The sequence below is a fragment of the Metopolophium dirhodum genome, chromosome 1, assembly GCF_019925205.1.
Source record: "Metopolophium dirhodum isolate CAU chromosome 1, ASM1992520v1, whole genome shotgun sequence".
NCBI classification, from domain to species: domain Eukaryota; kingdom Metazoa; phylum Arthropoda; class Insecta; order Hemiptera; family Aphididae; genus Metopolophium; species Metopolophium dirhodum.
The window spans coordinates 70,603,076-70,625,701 of NC_083560.1; the positions used below are offsets into that span (position 1 = coordinate 70,603,076).

A 22,626-nucleotide genomic window follows, 5' to 3' on the forward strand; every position below is an offset into this window, starting at 1 on the left:
ACGTGTAATAATTTTTGTTGGAAGAAACAAAATGCATTTATAACACTTTATCTTCTCTTGGTACGCCATTTTCCAGATAACTCTTATCCTGTGCAGTGGGTTGTTGACCACACGCACGCATTGGTAAAAACCGAACGTCACCGTAATATTGAACACACACGTACAAAACATTCATTTATAAACCTTGCTACACAGCTACCGAATATATGTCGATATTTTGTTATCGGTTATAATGTTCTTTTAATGGTAAAAAATTTAATAATTTCACTTAAACAAACAAGGGCCTGTGTGCTTGATAGCAATTAGTATATTATATTACATTGCACATACAACATACAACATACCACTGATGTTCTATGTATGCTAACAATATGCTTACATTATATTATTTTATTGAATAAACGCGTAGGACTGCGGATAAACATACATTTTCTTTATATTATACATGGATGTACATTTAATGTAAAAATTGTATACATACGTACTACAGAAACAGTGCCCCTTTATTTTGAAACAATTTTTGAAAGAGGAAAGAATTATGCTGCTTCAATATTATTCTTATAGAATATAATTATAGTAACATCGTATCGGGTACATGGTTCAAAAAGTTCAGAAATTCACGTGTAGATAGTAGATAGTATATACATTTATATACATAATATACATTATTGTGACATTTATATTCTGTCTTCTTTTTTTTTTAATCTCATACAATGAAATATCCTGTTTACAAAATCCGTCTGCGATGTTAATATTCTAAAATGTTCGATCGCCGTCATGTTTACCCGTTACCATGGCGTATTTATTCATTTTTCATAGTAATACGCTTTTAATTCAAAACAAAAATAGGTAGTTGTTTATTCAGCTATTCGAGTAAAACGTGCGGGTAGATTGTTGCATGTATATATAAATTCGGTAATAAAAAGTTTAACGAATCACCTGATACTATTATTTGATATGATGATATATTGCCTATTGGTAACAGTATAATTCAAGATCAACATGAATAAATATTAAACATAAAACAAAAACAAAAAAAAATATGAATTTCAAATTTTCAAATATCTTATAAAAATGTGTACATAATTTAGTTTTTAACCAATGTCATTCGTTCTGTTTTTCATTTGTATCTATTTCTTGTTTACGAATAAAACTACCTACACAAATGTATTATATTATTATACTATAGTAAACTTTAATATAGTTTAGGATACGTGCATATAGATAATAATTTCTGTACTGTTGTATGCTTTTTAGCAGCTTAAATGTTAAAAAATATTTTCCTAACCGACCTAACCTAAACATTTTCACAGCTTTCACTTTTCTAAAACTAAAACTATTTAAACTATTGTAATACATTAATACGTTAATAAGTATATATTTTTACACTTGCTTGAACTTTTACTACAAATCATGACAGTCCCGAATTATTAAAAAAGTTCTAGAACAAGAGTACAATAAAATTAACTTTATTATGATCTAATCTCACTTATATTACCAAAGGGCGAAGGTGCCATTAAAAAACGATACTACCAAAAAAAAAATAACTTTAGATAAATTGTATGGTATAGACGGGTATAATAGAAACAAGTTTTATAAGCTTGCCTCCATATGTTTAAGATAATCACTATATTTCCGAATTCTAGTTATACCTGTATATTATTAACGCAAACGATTTAAACAGAATTTGTATGACTATAATTAATATATTCATACACTCTTGTGTTGTCTTCGCCTTAAAAAACGTACAGCATAATAGATGTGTGTTCCATGCATCGTTCATTTTTATATAAGGGTGAATTGACAAAATGCATTATCAATTTTTAAAGTAATAATATTATCTCAGACGTCTGGAAGGCTTTTATAGATATTTAAATTTTAAAGCTAGTTATGATCATTTCAAGATTGTAATGTTTCACGTATAGTTATAACTCAAGTTTATACATAATTGAATGGTTTCAATAAGCTTACATTTTCATTATAAATGGTTAACAATAGTTTCGAAATACGTTATGATTTCAAGTCTATCTAAACACGTATATATTATGTTTAACTTAGTGAGACAACTGGCAAGAAGTATCATAAAAAAATAGATAAAAGAATGATTTTGATGGATCGTGGCCAATTTATATGTAAATTATGTAATTTTTCGATTAGGCTGATGGTGATCAAATATTGACTTGTGAAACAATTAAACATATTCTAGTCTAAGAATAAAATGGTATTCGCTAATTTTTTTTTAAAGTTTGGCATTCAATATGCGTTAGATATATATTATATATTTTGTGATGCGAATGTATATTGTATAGACGTTTGTTTATAAGGTGGAGGTATAACTATACGTATCTTGTGTCCTGTGGTATATCCATATAGATGCAATGTTTTTGTATGATATTATGATCGTCTGAGGATGTTTCTGCGGACAGCGAGTGTCACAAGGGCATCATTTTATATCTCTAAAAAAAACCACCCTCTGTGTCATACGTCTTTGTCCCCGTGATTTTGATTGATTATTATTTATTATTATTTATTAAACTTATGCGGACACGGCATTGTATAAAAATTTGTAAGCCAACACAACTGATAACATTGTTAACCGCAACATTGTAGTATAACGTCCCTTTTCTCTCTTGTTTAAATGTTAATTTCTTTATCGATCTGCAGACGGTTCTAAGCGAGTGACACGACCATCGTTACTCTCGCCTTTATGTGTTGGCCTTTATATATAGTGGATGTTCAGTGAAGATAGGAATGCCGTAATGCCGTATCCATGTGTTTAATATCAACTGTCTGTTCTTTATAAAAAGCGTATATTGTGCGTGTGTGCACTGTGCATTATAATAATATCTGATCGGTTTGGTGTGTATAAAAACCACTGCGAGGGAGGGCATTATTATAACGCACGCATGCAATGCATACAATAATAATAATATGTCACATTCGTCTACACCGCGCCGGTATAGTGCAACGTCGTTGTTGTTACTTGACTAGGGTCAAGTTCAAATGAGAGAGACCATCTTCCGACAGCAGTAGCATGTCATATTATATTATGTATATAATGCAGTGTTCAACAATAATAATAAATATATAATATACACGCATGTTATAATATTATATACCTAGGTACTTACAACCGATCTATTGCCACCGATCGACCCAATCGATACCGCGCCGCGTTTTGTTTTTTAAATTCGTACTTATTAGTACATGGTCGGGTACCCGTGTATTATACTGCCTGAAGCTAATCCTTACAAACCGGTTTTGCGGCTAAGTTTTTTTTTTCAAACGATTTGATTTGATTTTTTTCGTTTCGCGACCACGACGATGATCCTAGGTCGTGTTTTTGTTTTATATACATAATAATAATAATAATATATTATTTACGTCACAGACGTAATAGTAGCCAGTCTACTTATTAAATAATAATAATTCTACGTCTGCGTCATGTGCGTCCGTATGATGTACTTATCCGCGAACGTGTAGACCTGCTAATGTTGCGCACTTGCATATTATTATTAGGTTGTACCTACTATTATTATTATTATTATTATTATTATTATTGTTATTACTATTACATAATATTATATTGTTATTAGTAGTACGCGCGCTTTACTGCGGCGTGCGCCTTATCCCGCGCGTGTGTCATCCTCCGAGCATCCTCCGAGGGGAACTCAAAACACGTTGCGCCGGCCAATCGAAGCGAGAATCCCAATAAAAAAAAAATACGACAATCTACTGCAGTCGAGGAGCTTATCTCCGAATTCCGATTACACGGATTTATCGTCTGTTCACGGTGTTTACGTGCTGAGCACTTGAACTACTGACCTAAATTAAGTGCACATACGTTATGGAATACGAATCGATGATAGTAATAATAATATGATTTTTGTTTTTCAATAACAATAATTACCGTTTTGTCAGCGCACACGTTGTATTATATTGTTACTTTTTAATAACAATATTATAAAGAATGGGACAATAACACAACGTTGGCAACGACGGCGTCGTCGTCGTCGGCGGCAGCGGTGTCACAATATAAACAGATAGTAATGTATAATGTCAATTGCCAATGGCGGCGTATTATTGCATAATGTTTTCTCTTAGTGTATGTCTGTCCCTCTCTTTAGAGAGAACTAAAATATACTTTGGCCACTCTGCGCACGGGGTAGGGGAAACTGTTGCATCGACGTCTACTTTCTTTATTATACAGGGTGATTCGGTTAAGTATCATCTGAAATAATATTATGATTATCGGTTTCTATATTTTACTATAATATGTTAAACCTCCTCCTCTAAAATCACTACTGAAACGTGATTCTGTTCAACGAACAATAATTACCTACAGAGTAATTTTTAAAAATAACGTTCAGTTATGAATTATAACACCGTCCGTCCGTGTGCAAATGAGTTTTTTAAATCACGATTCAGAACTTCATTTTTTAACAATAATACAAATAAACTGTTATCGGTAACAGATACTATACCGGAGATAATTCTACAAAAACGACAATAATTACCGTGTATGCCTAGTAATGCATGATAAAATATAATTATTATTATGATGTATTGATGTATATGAATATTTCCCGGTAGACAATTTAAAACGATATATACAAGCACAATAATGTACATAAAACTCTGTACATTTTGACTCGTGAGGTAATAAATCGTAAGCAAAATAAGAAATCAATGAACTGTGCAGTCATGAAAATAATAAAAATATTTATACACGTAGGTATTTGACGTGTAATGTTACTATAAATTATTGGGTAGATTCATAGATATGATATCTCTCATACCGATGACGTTGAAAAATAATTAATTAAAAAGCTGTGTTGTATTGGTCTTGGATAAATTTATTTGCTTAATCCATCAGGAATGTTATAGTTTATTTTGTAATGTGTAAATATTTCACCAAAGACGGTTAATAATAATAATTTTGCGTTCTATCGCTGATTTGATGTATAAAATCACTGTCGCTAACCAAAGTGCAAACCGTTGTGTGTCGAACGTTATCAAAGTACATAGTAGTAGATGATAGGTACCCATATTTAATTAATTAAAATGTATTTTTAATGGTGTTTTTTACGCTCGCCATGATCATGTAATGTAATAGTACATCGGATACCCTGTTATTTGGTAACATGTGGTGGTGGTAGGGGGGCATTCCCCCCTGTTTTCTACGTCAATTCGCACACAGGTATATAATATATTATATATATCATATTTATAGATATACTAATCGTATCGTCCCACAGTGAAACGCGCGTATTATAAAATATCGGTTTTAGCGAAAATCGGCTGCGACGTTATCATTCGCCTTCCAACACAGTCGTGCCGACGACGGATGATTAATAATAAATAAAATAACGCCGCCGAGGAGACGCATCGTGCTCGAGAGCTCATCACTCGCACAAAAATATAACCATTACATTATTTAAAACTTGGCAACACTGAATTTAGCGAAACGTTTTTTTTTCTGTCCCATCTCACACTACGTATTATCATATTATATATATAGGTATATTATATTCATATTATTACGCTCAATATTGACCCCTTCTCCACCTCCTCCCACTCCACAATATCCCTCCCCGCATTCCCCCCCACAGATCCGTACGCAACCACCGACGTTGCTGCGCGGCCAACTCGGTCTACCCGCACACATGTCGTCGCCGTGTAAATATTATATTATTATAAATTATAATTATACATAATATTATTATTATTACGCACACTATTTTATCGGTTGGTTTGCTTGCTGTTTGATCGGTGCATTTCGTATTATAATATATTATAATTTTCACATCATAATAGTATTATATCCGATGGCTATTATTTCTCTCACCGTTATAATATTGATGATAATAATAACATAAAATTATTCCATTTGTGCGTGCGTGTGTGTGACCGACGTTTGCGTGTTCGCATCGTGTGCGAGCGACCACGTTTGTTTCGCGCTGTCGCTAGAGTGAGAGAGAGAAACGCGGTCGGTCGGCTGACGGACGGTAGCGAGCGAGCGAGCGAGACAGAACGACGGACGGTATAGGCCCCAGCGATCCGCATTGTGTAAGCGTATGTGCGGCGGCGGTAGAGCTGGCGTTGTTGGCCGGAGGGTGGTAGTGGTGGTGGTGGTAGCTGTCGTCGTCGGGGCCGCCGTCGTAGGAAGTGGGAAAGTAATACGTGTATACACCGTGCGTGCTGCGCGCGCGCGTTCGCGAACCTATACGGGAATGACCATGAATCGCCCGTGGCCTCTACGCACTACACCGCGGCGGCGGCGGTGTAACTACGCCAATACACTTATAATAATATATTATGTAGTTGCTATACACACTACCGTCATCACCACCGACTCACCTATGATATTGTGATGTGTGTGCGTGTGCTGTTGCCACGGTCCGCAACGATTCCACGACGCGTAAAACTGGCCCGGCTCGGGCGAATTGTTCGCAGTAATTATATTATGTTCATAAACAATGAAAGAGTTTCAAAGCGTCGTTTCCACGCGTCGCAATAATGGAAAACCGTTTCGAAATGTCGCCGTTGCCATTGTTGCGTCGCCGCGTTTCACACATATTTTTTTGGCGGCGCGCAATGACCGTCGCGAGGATTTGTAACGGCGGCAGCGATACCATTATGATCGGGCTAAAGGATTACGCTGTGGCATTTGAACGTTTTCTCGGATATGCAGTTGAATAAATAACAGGGTCGAATGAAAATCCTATTTGGTGTGAGGTACAGGGAATCCAAAATTGTGTTTTGCAGACCAATTTATTGTTTTCTCTTACTATATTCAGCAAAAAAGGCTGTATAAATGTAATTTAAAACTTTAATGCCTATATTATACCCATATGTACCAGCATTATGTAAATATTATTATTGTATGCTTTTCCCTCCGATAAGCTGCGTGGTGTGCTCGTCGTCATGCGACGACTGTCTATATTAAATTATATAATATTTTTATTATTCTATTAAACGATCGTAAAATTGATATGGGAAATTAAATAGAATATTATATAAAAGTTCAAACTAATAATACCTACAAATGAATATTTAAAAAAAATTCTATAATTCAGTCAACTGCAGCTGTTTCAGTATTTATTTGGCTATTTTTTTATGCATATTTGCGTTCATCGTGCATATTTAGGTCTATCATATTATATCTAAGCCTAATAGGTAACAATAATAAGTAATAATAATTATTATTATAATCATCAACACGACCGCGCGCGTCCGCTCTCAGCTCCTTGTTATGCTGTTTGGGGAGGCCCGAGGGGGGTACCCCGTTGGCTGGCTGGACGACGACTACGGCCACAACGTGTGACTTTAGCTACCGCCTCCAGCGCCTCTCGATTTTGGTTATACTATCCGTCGTATTAATTATATGATAGTAAATTATAATGTATAATATCTAACCGCGTGCCAGTCTATCACTAGATTCATTTTATAGAATTCCGTTGCATATAATATTAATATAACGCCACCACATATCGGTTAGCGGAGATATTTTCGATAAAAATACGCGTTCGACCGTCGTCTCGTCCCGGTTACTGCGGATTCTGCGTCCAAATGAAAGGATAGGAGTACGCTGCACAGACGACAGTCAGCGCATTCGGTTTATCGTTTGCAATCGTCGTAGTATAGACAAAAAAAAAACACGCCAACTGAACCGTGTACCGCCGCCGCAACGTTATTATCATTTCGGCAAAATGCGCGCGACCCCATGGACGGGCCCCCTCGACAATGAAATTAATCGCATAGCCAGTATGCGTGCCGAGTACACTACGCGTTTTTATTTTTTCGTTATAATAATATATAATAATGCTATAATATTATATCACAGGCAGTGCCGGATAAAGCGCCGGTGCAAACCGGGGTCCCGTTGCTTTGAAATATAATATAATATAGTTGTGGCCTCCTGGTTCCGATATTATGGATATCAAACGGCATACTAGCCAGGATTTTGCTTGGGGGGGGGAGGCTGATAATTTGTTATACTTACATATGAAAATCTTATAACGAGGGTACTTCATAAGTTTGGTGTATGGAGGTTTACCTATTTCATTTTTGACTTTTGCAGAAACCTTAGCAATACAAATTACAATTTTAGTACATGGTATCATATACAACTATAGTTGAAACCGCACGCCGCTGCTCAGGGGGACATAATGTATCACTCACGCACAATAACGCCATGTCCGTATCATATATACATTATCTGGACAGATGAACAAGGAATTTTAAATTGTATATACCTATTGTAATTAATAACGAAGTGTTTTTTTTAATAAAAATAAGTACCTAAGTACTTTAATTAAGTGTTTTTTAAGAGGCCCCAACATTTTCTTTTGCGCTTGATTCCCTTCTGGTTCAATATCCGGCACTGATCTCAGAAACTTATATGACGCTATAGATAGGGAACGTGTGTCATCGGATATTCAGATGAATATTACATTGTTACGCCATTTTCTCAATTGGCTAATCGACACGTGCAGATATTTGCGGTAAATAATAAGTACATATTATGTACAACTTTAGTATTTCAATGTGTCACCTAAATAGTTGGCAATTTTTATTTTCGACCCAAAACATAGTGGACAAACATTGATTATCTTATATTTGGCTTATTCGGAATGCCTATAATCTAGTAGGTCTAGTAATAGGTATTATAGAAATCTGCCTATCTTATAATATTTTTTCATCATAATATAATTAGCTTTATCATTTTTATTTTCTCTCTGCGAACGTCGTTTATATCCAACACACGTGTCTGAATTGTTGTTTGGATGTTTTAAATTTTTACCAACAGACTTGATAATCGTTGTTGATGTTGTTGTTGTCGTGTATACCGTATACACCGGTGCCAACCGACATGAGTTTAGAATTTCGTTTTACTCGTGTATTATGCTGCAGCTCTGGTTGTACATAATTACCGCCCAATAGCTGATAATATATTCTGGAAATTTAAATAATACACGTGTAGGTAAAAATACGGGTACATTGGTATGTAATAGCCAAAAGCTACTTTTTTTCATTCTCGATTGTACCTAATCATATTTTTTTATATACATATAATATAATTCTTGAATCAAAAACGATCATACGATGCGAGTGCTTTAATTAAAATTATTCTAACGTCGAAACTGAATCTATTAAATCGTTTACTTATTTCACACTCCACAACAAATGTTTATATAATTCTCTTGGCCACGTGTTGGATGAATATTCGTTTATTTCAGAGCACAATTCTGTCTATAAAACTGATTTACTATTTTATTTTTCTGTAATATTTCAGCAGTGACGTAAACTGCCTGTCGTTTGATTTAGACCCTATCGTGACCTCTAAAAAATGTCAGAGATGCAAAGTAATAATTTTGTGTCTATATAAATGTTCATAAGTAAACATTTTATTTCCATTAGATAATGATTATTAAATGACATAGACTTTTTTTATAGTACTTTATCAATTTTCAACTTCATTGTCATTGATTTACTTTATATAATATTTATTCTTATCGTGACTGACACAACTATATTATACACTCGGTGTATTATTTTATAATTACTGACCATTTAAAATAAAACAATTAATACTGCCATAATTGAACACTCGAGGTCTTGATCTGCAGTAATTTTATTTAACCGCAAAAAGTAAACATTTAAAAATCTAATCAATTCTCACTCCATCATTGATCAATACTGAATACACCGTGAACATAGATAGGTTCAATAGTATATCAAATTAAGGTACAGTGATTAGTTTGATAAAAGTGTTGTGATTTGTATGACACTGACGTTTATCTCGATTATGGACAATAGTTCATATATGATGCCGATACGTTTAATTGATAATTAAATACAAATTATCCTCTGTACAGTCAGAATACCTATTTGAGAAACATTTATTCGGTAAAAAGAGGCAATAGTCGCGTCAATGACCGATTGTGTTTAAATAATATTATTAGTAGGTAACATCATGTCACAAGTATTTATAGTGTAAATTATACTGATAATGAGAAGTTTTATTTTTCTTCTTTATTTTTTTTCTTAACTAGGAAAACTAGTCTGAGACGATGCACAGAGAACTTGTTTAGTGACATGAATTGTAATATAGTATTGTCGTTTTATGGCTATGTTTACCGGTACAAGAAATGCTTGAATAGCTCTCAATGTAATCGACATAAATGAACAGTTATATTATAGCATTCCCTGAAAAAAATATCTGAAGTTTGTATTTTACAAAAAAATTACTGAAAGTAGATATAATATACAATTTTAGAGATTAATTGAAAATCTCATAATAACACAATTTTAATATTTATCCGTTCTGTCTGCTAGGCGCTAGCCTATATAACGATAAAATTATTATTTTTTTTATTATATACCTAAGTATTTAATTTAATTTGTACAGTGAATGCAGCATTCACGTGTGTTGATTAAGTAATTTTATTAATTTTTATTGTGTTTACTATAGACAACACTATTTATGGTTGCAATAAATATTACTTAAAATTAGCCGTCTGTTAAATAAGTAATTGTTTCCACAATGCTCATTTTCCTAGTCGGGGTTTTTATACACATATACTTCAGGAATTATTATTTTGAAGCCCTGGATAAGGTGATGATAAAAACCACTATTTAACATAAAAAGAATCCTTCTTTATCCATGTATATTTTCTGGAATACCCAAGTCCCCCTATAAAGTTCGTTCCGATTTGTAAGTTATTGGTCCTGCGACACACATTATTTTATTATTACCGTCCACTCTCTCGTCAAAAAGATTCCAAATGGATTTAATTATTATTTTAAATTATTTTTGTATGGGTAATATTATTTTATGTAATTTTGATGTGAAAGTGAAATATAGTCTACCCTATCTATAATAAAGTTCTTTACCTAAGTTGGTAAAATTCTATCAAATCTGGATATTTTTTCCATTCATCGCGAACAATAATGTTGTGATGATAAAGAACAAACCGGCGAATGAATATTAATTTACTTCTAGCCATTCCCGGTTTATTGCCTTTCCCCTTGATGTCCCATGGTGGATTACTAATTTCAAGTGTTGTGGGGTATTGTGGATTGATGCAATACACCGCACTACTTCAAATCTCGGTAAATCACTCATCGTTACGGCCTTACGGGATCCTGCAGTATATATTTTAAGCTGTGAATATTTGAAATAATTTTCAATGTTTTTGTCTGTTTCTAGTATATATCACTATTGACTTAAAGTTACCCGATACTAACCCAAATTGTCTATTTAACCAAATGTTAAAAAATGAGGTGTTATGTTGTATTCATTGTATTATATTTTTAAAAAAGTGCTTAAGTAAATTTAAATATTGTTTTATATTTTTAAATTCGTATTCTATAATATAGGCAATATAGCATCATGAACATCATACATGCACGAATCATTTTTCTCGTCGTAATTTTTCCGTTGCTGTACCTATATCACGTAGTGTTTACGCTAGATATAGCAATTGTAAACATTACCCGTGTTGAATAAATCTTAAAACATACATACATAATCCAATATTTACGTGTCGCGTTTAATTTTAATTTAATTGTATATTTTATCACAAGGATTTATTAACGAAGAAAAACTACCAGTAAAACAAATAAAAAAGTTAATTCATACACTATCACGTCTGTGTAAATCCTATATGACTCAACCTCGATGTATAGTCTGAGTATGGTCTCTAAATTAGTTCAAGGTCAATCACGGTCGTGGGTGTACAAAACTTGCTTAGGATATAAGAGATAAACACCCACGAAAATTCACTTTTTAACCGGAATGCTTTTTTTTTTTTTAATCTACGAACTTCCACGATGTTCATAAGTATTATAATTCATTCTTGGCCAGTGTTGTTTTCGTAAAAATCAAATAAGAATAGACTCTAAAGAGAATTTTTTACATGGCGAGTTATTTATATGAAATTAGGGCTTAATTATTATTTATTATACTATAATATATTTCTGTTGTGATTTTTTTCTTATAATAATCTGGCATACAAAAAACACAATAATAATGAATGGGCTAGTTGCTCAAGTGTTGTTCCTTTGTACTATACACAAAACAAATATTATCGATTACTCTAAAAAACCCTATTGAATACTAATTTCCCACGTATAAAATATTATATTATATCACCAGTGGATATAAATTATAATTTTATATTATGACGTAAATGAAAGTCATTTAAACTTCCCCCTCACGTGTTGTCGTTAACGGACAACAGTTTGCGTTTATTATTTTTAATTTGTTTTAAAAGACTCCATAATTGTATTTCTCCTTATTATCATAATAATTATTTTAAATTTATATATATACAAGTACATTGTGTAAAAAATTATAAATCCTAACCTTCTTTACAACTGGCTGTTGATTAATTATATTTTCACACGACACGCATTCAAAACATGGCTCATACAATTTACCGCAATGTTCTAAACTAATGATGGCCCTACAAAAAATATAACATTTGTGTATTTTTTCAACCAATTTAAACCTGTAATATATTATTTTATTGGTTATAGTTAGGGAGCCAATATTATTCGAGTCCTTTTCGACGGACACAGCCCTTTCAATCTTAAAACTGTCTACAGTATATGTAATTTATATAACTAGATCAATAAATAAACAGGGTGGTTGGGTCACGTGTAAGAAATCACATCCTTACTATAAATATACCTTAACAATATAATATAATAAATAATAATGAAATACGAGACATAATGCACGTGTTATTATGAGTTTTATAAGGGATCTATGTCATTCGTTGCAATATATATTTACTCGTGTATCAAAAATCATCAAATATATGTGAATAACGCACTTATAACCCATCTCTTTGTGAATTTTGAATTGACACACAGATATTGTTGTCCACCAAAAGCGCCATTTCAGTACATATATTTTCTATAGTTACCTCCGGGCCATTAAATATATTACTTTTTTGTAACACAACACTCATAATTTTACTCGTGATCTTGTATTCTTATTCCGTTATTAAATTATCTAGAATGATTCCATTATTTTTATTTTTAGAGTCAACCTTTGACTTATCTATAATGACTCAAAAATAGCACCTCTATTTTATTTAAAATATTCGAATTATACCAATTATTTGTTTAACAACCAGCTTAATGTAATAACTAATAAGTAGTAGCTAACACTATATTATTTAATATTACCTAATATAATATATTACAATAACGCAAATAGAATTAATTAATCAAATTTTTTTTTTCGCCATAACATCGCTAATTTATTATGATTTTCAATTTTTCTTAGATAATGACACTGGTTTAAATCATATTATTATATAATATGTATAAAGTACTTAGTAAATTCTTTATTACCATTATAATGTTATGAAATTGTCTTTTATAATGTACCTAATGTCAGAAAAATATTTACAGTTTTACTGTTTAACATCTTAATCCTAATATAATAATTTGTTCTTATGAGTATTTATATTTTTTGTTATTTAATTAACTCTAAATTGAAATACAGTCAAATTTTCGAAGTCTTCTAATAATTTGAATTACCTACATCGTGTTAAAATATTTTTAATTATTTAGCCTTAAATAAATTTAGTGCAAAATTCCAAATAAATTTGAAGTTTGATGATGATTCCGTTTATTTATTATTCAGACAGTTTTAACTTTTAAGTTCTATTCCAATGAGTTATAAAAACCTAATACGTATTAATTAAAAATGTCTTAGAAAATACCTATCTTAAACAGTATGACATTTCGTCTGTGAAATAATTAAATCAATTAGGAGAGGAAACTCAAAATGTCGATCGTATAAATTAATTAATTAAATAATTGCTTGCATAACTTGCGTAGTTATTTTTAAACATCAAGAGAATTGCTCGAATGAGTTATAACTATTTATGTATTTAGAATGAATCGTTTATACAATGGAATTTAAATAACGTAGCTAGTTAATTCAATAGTTTTCAATGATTTATTTAATTATTTCATTTATTTTACAGACTGGGTCCATATGATCTCCAAGAGTCTAGGACTAAGATGAGCGGCGGCGCAAGCCCAAGCTCTGCGTTGCCCAAAAAGAAGAAAAAAAGCGACGCCAAGGGTCAATCTCAATTGTAAGTATATTTTATTTAAACTAATCTATAACTATGTTTTGTATAATAAAAAATATGTTTATTACCTATAGTGCCTATATGCCTAGGCACTCAAAAATATTCTTAAGGGGATTCAAAACCGTGATTTTCTGCTTTTGTCTAACACACACGCGACATAGGATTTTAGACTGGTTCTTTATCAAACATACTTGCAGTTAATCTAATGAAGCTATAAGAATTCTAAAAACAGATTTGAATTTGTCATGAAATCTACTTAAATTCGATTTCCCCGCATTTTTGATATTATCCACCAAATTCTTAAAAATTTCTTTAAAAAAGAGTAGGTATTTAAAAATTTAAGTATTTTATTTTTTTGCGGAAGTTAAAACCAAAAATGTGTGAAATTTGACTTCAAATAGACTTGACGACAAATTCAAATCTGTTTTTAGAATTTTTATTGCTTCATTAGATCAATTGATATGTTTGACAAAGAACTAGTCTAAAATCCTATGTCGCGTGTGTATTAGATAAAAACAGAAAATCACGGTTACGATTCCCCTTAGTTTTAGTTCTTGGCTAATCACTATACAATATAATATGATTACATATACGTATCTGCAACAACCGTGATTTTTTAGTTAATCAACCGTTTCATCAATTATAACTTATATTTTTACTCCTCTAAAGATTTTTGATCGAATTTTAAAGTATACAATATTAAATATGAACTTATTAACAAACAAATAAAAATAATATAAAACAAAACAGGATTGTTTAATTTTATCAAACTCTATCTGTTATACATTTTTATAATTTTATTATTTCCTTGGCCTATTTTTTTCGTACTTTTTTCTAATAATTTGATAACTTCTTAAATTCTAAAAAAAATGTATTTACTGTACGTCAAATGTATTTAATATAACTTGTAATATGAAATAAATATACTATTAATTAATTTTCTAATGCATCTTGACATTCAACAAAATTAATAGTATTTTACGACATTAGATATTGATTATGAGTAGTGCAAAGACCTCAAAACTTTGATAACCTTACAATAAAATAACAAACTTCTTTTTATTATAGTTCTATACAAATATCCTGCATTATTTTAGATTCTGAGCGGAACGATGAATGTATTGATTTTACAATGATATGTGTTTTTTTTATTTTTTTTTTCTGTCTGTGTACACGATAAGTAGTCAAAATAATTTTCAACTTCAGTATCTTGTTTGATGGGACTATGAATCTAGTCGGTGCATTGGGTAGGTCAAAATTTAAAATCCCCAGGCATTTCCAAAAGCGCCGAGACAAACAAAAAAAAATTTAAGGAAAACCGGGAATTTTTACACAAAATTGGTTTATGACAAAATCGATTTTGGTTTTTGGTGTAACTAAAACAAATTACCGTAGTTACATATAATTTTCCCCGGTTGTTTATATTCGCATTTTCTATTCACGATAAAATTTTAAAAATATTTTGATTTGTTTTGAACTTTTTACGGACATTTTCAGTTTCCAATTTTTTATTGTTTATATGAATGTCAATACAATTTTATTTGTTAAAAACGCTTGAAAATTTAAAACAAGGCTCCTAATATATTGTTACAATGACATTTGAAAAATATTAGAAATCTATAGTCATTTATTTTTGTAAGCATTTAAAGTTCAAATCTTGACAAAATACGTACAAATCAAGAAAATGGGCAAATTATCTTGAGTTAAAAATTCATGAAAATTTTTCTTTTCAAATCTAAGATTTGAAAATGTGATACAAGATTCCTCATAAGTTTGTCTACTTTTATCAACAACAAAAATGTCTATAAGAACGGTCAAATTAAGTTTTTACTCCCGATTTCTCAAGTAGCTATTTTCTTATTTTATTATAATTCAAAAACGAATAACCGTAGACACTTGACATTTATATCATATGTTAATTAAATCATTTACTATACTTGATTAAATTTTCAAAATATTTTGACTGTTTTCGAGCTGTTTACGGACATTTAAAATTTAAAATTTTAGATTCTGAGTGGAACGATGGATTTTTAGTTTTTTTTCTATAAATGTCTATAAAATAGTATTTGTTGGGTCAAAAAGCGTGAAAAATTAATACAGGGATCCAGATATACTGTTACAATAGTAGTTAAAAAATATTAAAAATACATAAAAACAATTTTTTTTTATAAGCATTTTAAGTTCTATTTTTGACAACATTTGTCGAATTTATAAAATTTTCAACTTTTATAGCCTAGGATTGAAATCTTAAAACAAGGTTCCACGTAAATTGGTTATTCTGTTATTATAATATATATATAATATTAAATATCCACACTTACAAACCGTCTCCGCTCAGAATCGTTTTTCGTATACAATGATATTGTATCATTGAATTTAAATTTAATACCATCTATTATACAGTGACCCACTTGTAACCTACTATACAGCAGACTTCACTTACCCACTTTTTTTTTATTTTAAATTCGTTTATTGAAAATTAATTAATTTCAGAGTATATTAAAATATAAAAGAAAATTATTATACTTATAGATAAACCATTAATCTCTTATTAAATTGTATAACTATTCTTAAAATACGAAAGGTTCGACTGACATAACAATTTGTTTTTCTTCGATCATATTTTATTATAGACCATTTACATAATACCTATTTAATTATTTACATTATCTGTGATTGTTCACTAATCATTGTAAATTATCAAATATAAATTATCAAATGGTGAATACATCATGATTCGTGATAAATTACTTTATATATATAATAATTGATATAGAAAAAAATTAACTTACACCTACCGTTAATTAGTAATTATAATTATTCGTACCTACTGCCTATTGCCTATTCGCAACTACGTATTTTATAGTACCAAAATTACAATAACAATATCATAGGCTCCTATGATTATTATTAATTGTTGAAGGGTTTCGATTATATTTTTGATTTCCTTCAGCAATATTATTTCTTCATAAACGTTTATTTAAAAAAAAATAAATCAAAAAAAATACATGTATATAAATGTATAACAATGAAGAATACTACCAGCAGGCAAGCACTGGAGGTATATAGTGGCTGCGGCTGTGGCGGTTTGGTGGTTATAGCGGTGGGGGTGTTCATCGTTCTTTAGCGAATCACCTTGTACGCCAGTTAGTGAATTTGACGGGGAGATTTAATTATCGTTTTGGCGTAACACAACTTATTTTAGCAGCTGAGTCGGCGGCAGGTCTATATTATTATACTGTGGCTTTCTGCCGCTGCTGCTGCCATCGTCAAGGACACGCGTTTTCCCTCTTTGGTGGCGGCGCACACACCGGCACATGCTGCAGCACAAAGGAACAACGACCAAATAATAATAATAATATAACATAATACAATTTCTATTTTCTGTTACAACCGATTCGAATGCTATGTGCCCGAGTTGTGTATAATATATATTTTATACGTAAATTATATATATATATTGTACACAATACACATATTACGTATAAGTTGCAATACACATATATTATATTCGTGGTTCTCTGATTAATATCATATACATTTATTATTTAGTCGTCGTCGCCGTTTGCGGGGTGTGTGCACTGTGGTTTGTAAAGGACCTAATTAATTCCCTCCCCTTTGAGTTATTTATACACAGCGCCTGCCGCCCTCGCAGCAGCACTACTTCTAACGCCGGAATCCATACTATACACACGAGCGTGGGTTTACCTTTTACAATTTCGTACATTATTATTATAACGTAATGTATGTTAATTAACACTCTGTAATATTACGTGTGTGCATATAATATTGTCATATATATAGCACAGCAATTATTATTATTAATTTACATATTATGTATATATAAATCTTCAGTATATAAGTATATACATCATACATATATACCTATATATAATATATACCTAACCCCCTTTTGATTGTTGACAGATATTAACGGAGAAGTGAGAGAAGGGTCGGTTTTTAAACATTATTATATTTTTCCGAGGTAATTTGTGTCGACAAAAGCAACCGACTGAAACTCCTCAAAAAGTACTCGAATATCTGGAGGAGCCGTGCCGTAAAATAATGTACGACAATAATTAGGCGCCGCACAATATTTACGTTCGAATAATTAATCTCATTAAACTTCAAGTATCGTGACAATTATTACCATGTTATTGTGAACCTCGGTCGTTAAAAAGTACTTAAAAGTGATTTTATTACACACTCGGAATCATAATAATATATTATTATTATTATTATTATTATTATTATTATTATGAATACGAGTAAAACGATTTGTTATGCACTGCACTGTTGTTAATTTGGTGTAGGTAATGCATGATTTACTTCAAAAACAATATCAAGTATAGAATAACGGTGTGTGCTGCTATTAATTACTGGGGCTTGAATTTAGTTGTAAATACATATTCGTTCTCAAATTGTAAAGAAAATAAGTCAATCTCTCATCTCGTATAAAAATTTATCCAATTTTCATATTGTAAATTTTATAAACATTTAATTGTTCTCGTGTAATAATATCGTCCAACAAATACTTATCAGGATATTGTGCAAGTCTGAAGCTGGTTTTGCATTTACATGAATGTTAGTGCATACATAGTCAAATGTAGACAATGTTTATCCTTAGATGTACCATGTACGTAATATTACTTGCTAAAATAAAAACTGGGAGGTAACTGGCTTTATCATTTTAAGCTGGCAGCAAAAATTACATTAATTTCATAATAATAATTGTATTAACTATTAGTTTAAATAAAATAATGTACCTACGTATGTACCCACATAATATATGATTTTATTTTAACTAATTGAATTAGTTCAACTTAATTCTATATTGGTTTTAACTAATGCAATTATACCAACATGATAGGGTTTGGGGGTTAAGACTCGCCCTACAAATTGTTTTTCAATACAATTTATAATGTAAGACCTAACCTAATATGGTACTATAGAAAATTGAAATCATATTTTATAATTTATATACCTACCTAAAATATCTATGATTAAGCCAACATTTTGTATTTAAACTAAATATTGCCTCGCATCATTTGTCGCATTGACTAAAAACGTAATTATCCATTAATTGTTGTTTTTTTTTTATTAGTAAATTAAAATACCTACGTTTTTTGAAATTCCTGCCTGCTCGAAAGTATATAGGATAAACTATTTACTATCTATTTGTTTTTCTTAGATTTAAAAAAATATAATAAATAATATCAATAAATATAATATATGACATACAGCAGAGTACCTAACTTTAAAATAATTATTTCCCTAGAAAAATAATTTACATTAAACTTGGGATTAGCATTATATTAGTATTGATTTATTATACTATCGATTTAATTACTCATTATGTTATGATACGATGACAGCATATTGGCACGTGAAGAGGCGAAGAATCAAAAAATTAAAATTGAAAATATGTTATAATTTTTCAATGTTCGATGCAGACGTAAATTTTTACAAAATTATCTTTTTCGATAAAATATGGAGTCCCTGTAGCCCTAAAACCATCCAAAGTTGGTCATAAAATATATGGTTTCTGCAATAGTATATGTTTTATAGTTTCCTTAAAATATTCAAATTGGAAAATCTTATAATTTCCTCAATTGTAAAATAATTATACAAATAATTTACATTTTTAAAATACTCATAACTCACTTTAAAATTAAAATATAATACAAATCCTATGAGATGACCTAGATAATAATCTTACCTTTAAATTGTATAAGAGGTCAATTCACACTAATTTTTAAACTAACGAAGCTAAACATCACATTCGGGTGTGGTGTCCTCTTAACATTATTTGATAAGATCAAAACTTTTTTAACACCATACAAAGTTACGTTAGTAAAAATTTTTAAAAAACCAAAATTAAGTAATGAATGCCTTAAAAAACCTTAACATTTAAATCAAGACTTCTGATTTTGATTCAAAAATACATAAATTGTATATTATGTTATACGACGAGCATTGTGTAGCTAGCTTTGGAAAACAACATAAAGTGCATCTAAATCCCATCGCTAAATGTGTATATTATTTCACGAGTAAGTTTTTATAATAATATTCTATAATTTCAATTATAGGTACCATATATAGGTACCTATAATAATATGCTCGACATTTCCATTGAATATTGTTGAATTATTTGTATTTATATTTATGCTCAATTTAACAGTTGGCGTTTCGTGTTTTTCTGAATAATTCAAAAACATGATAAAAAAAAAAGAGGACGTCGCCACCCGCATAGGTTGGTTGTTTCCGTCTTACACACGTACTATGCAGTATGCCGTACAAAAACGTTTTGGCGCGGTAAAGAACTGAGAGGGCTACAGTCATAACTAAGAAACGAAATTTTCACCACATTATATAAAGGAAAACTTTGGCTGTGCAATATCGTTTTTATTTTTTTGATATTACTTATTCTCGAAAAAGTTCTTATTGTTTCAAAATCCATTATTATTTGTGTTTTCAAACTTTAATAACTTTTTTGAAGTTCCGATAACGAAAAAATAAAAAACGATATTGCAAAGCCAAAGTTCTTCATTTTATGTGGTGAAAATTTCGTTTCTTAGTTAGGATTGAAGCGTTCTCGGTTCTTTCCCACGCAAAACAGTTTTTGCTATGTGTACATTTGTAAGACGGAGAAACGCATGCGGGTACAACGTCCTCTTAAGTTAATATTCTGCCCCTAAAGTGACTTATCAAATGCGAGAAGAATACTGTATTTACTCTGTATAAGTGATCTTTCTAAGTCTTAACAACTGTTGCAAAGTTTGCCAATTAATTAATATTACTTATAAAAATCGTATCTCAACATTTGGCCGCTTTCTATGGACAGCAACTAATGTTGCCGTCCCTTAAATCTGCAAATCTTAACACTTTGAACTTTTAACATTATTAAATCATTTATTTTCAGAAACAAGTGCCGTAATGAAAAACGTCGTCGAGAACAGGAAAATATTTACATCGAGGAGCTGGCCGAGTTGATCTCAGCTAGTTTTGCGGACATGAATTCCTTGTCTGTAAAACCTGATAAGTGCGCCATTTTACAGGAAACTGTGAATCAGGTGCGAGCCGGGGTAAGACAATATTCTTCATTTTTATCCTTTTTACTTATTTCATTTATTCCTATTTCTTAGGTTATAATTATTTATTTATTTCTAAATAACTAAATAATAATTCCTAAACATTTTTCATGCTTCAGAGCTTTAGAAAATATGTTGGTTAAAAGAAACATTTCGTTTTTATATTGTTATTACTTACTATATTTAGTATACTACTATACTTTACTATACTAACTATATAATATAACAATCAAATGTAAATTTTAACAATATTTTCTATCTATAGGTTCTTCTTGAAGTTAAAAGATATATAAACAAATCCTTACTTTTTACACCCCTTGTTTTAATTTTATCAATTATTTGGATATTAATTTAAAAAACTTATAATTTTTATAATGTTTCTCAATGTAGGTTATGCTTCAACTTTTATCATTTAACTTTATTTGTTTACTTCTCAGCTTTTTACTAAACCCTATTAAGGGAATAGACTGCCTATTTTAACCATAGTCTATTAGTAAATATTTATATATATATATATTGAAAATAATATGTTATACAAGTCACAACTATTGATTACGTATACATACAATATTAAGTATAATTGTACAGTGTGTTGTACCTATTTCATTAATTCACTTTAATATAAAATTAAATATAATACAAAGTAAAACAAAATGTTGATGCTTTTATATTTTCATTGAAATGCATTTGAAAAGAATATATTTTATAAGTTTGAAAGTTGGATTCGTTTATATAGGAAAATACTGTGAAAATCATGCGCTCAAGGAAAACACTTATATTCCCAATCCTCAATAAAAAAAAACACGATCAAATCATACTCTAATAGTATTAATTTTATATACATACTAGCTACACAAAAATTTAAAATCATTTATCATATTCATAAATTCTATGCATTTAAAAATACCTACAGGACCTTGAATTTATTTAATGAAAAACTAAATTATTTTTTTGTTTGTCATAGTTGTACCTATTTGTATTAAGAAGGTTAAAAAAATTTTAATTTTTAAGTAACTATTTATAGTATTTTTATTTTATGTTTTAATAAGTAATTTATTATATTTAAATTTGTACTATGAGGTTAAATTTTATTTTTGGTTAGGTTAGTTTGGAGCCTCATAAAAAGTTATCCATCTGGGAATCCAGGGCCTTATTCTGCCTATTGGCTATTATAAATGTATTTTTTTTAAATATCCATTTATATGGAAATTGAATAATAAATCTAGCTTTTCACTGATTTGTAGATCCATGAAAATGTAAACTAAACTAAAAATTTAAATATAGGTAATTTAGTTTTATTATGTATTATATCTATTTATCAAGATTATTTTGTGTGTTAACTAACCATATGATTATAACTAATAATCATTAGTTGTTGTATTTAGACATTTAGCACATATTTAGGTATTATA

The 22,626-nt window shown here is 30.3% G+C and overlaps 1 protein-coding gene across 11 annotated transcripts in view; it reads left to right on the forward strand.

Moving 5' to 3' along the window:
• Positions 1–22,626, forward strand: part of LOC132935251 (nuclear receptor coactivator 3-like) — a 55,750-nt gene that overhangs the window by 22,294 nt on the left and 10,830 nt on the right. For 7 of the 11 annotated variants that reach the window (XM_061001728.1, XM_061001729.1, XM_061001733.1 and 4 more), the window contains 2 exons: positions 14,013–14,126; positions 21,046–21,208. In XM_061001728.1, the coding sequence (XP_060857711.1) occupies positions 14,013–14,126; positions 21,046–21,208 (277 nt within the window). Of the gene's footprint in view, positions 1–6,700; positions 6,739–14,012; positions 14,127–18,050; positions 18,304–21,045; positions 21,209–22,626 lie in introns of those variants that run through there. The other 4 variants (XM_061001731.1, XM_061001735.1, XM_061001736.1 and 1 more) reach the window with 4 other exon arrangements.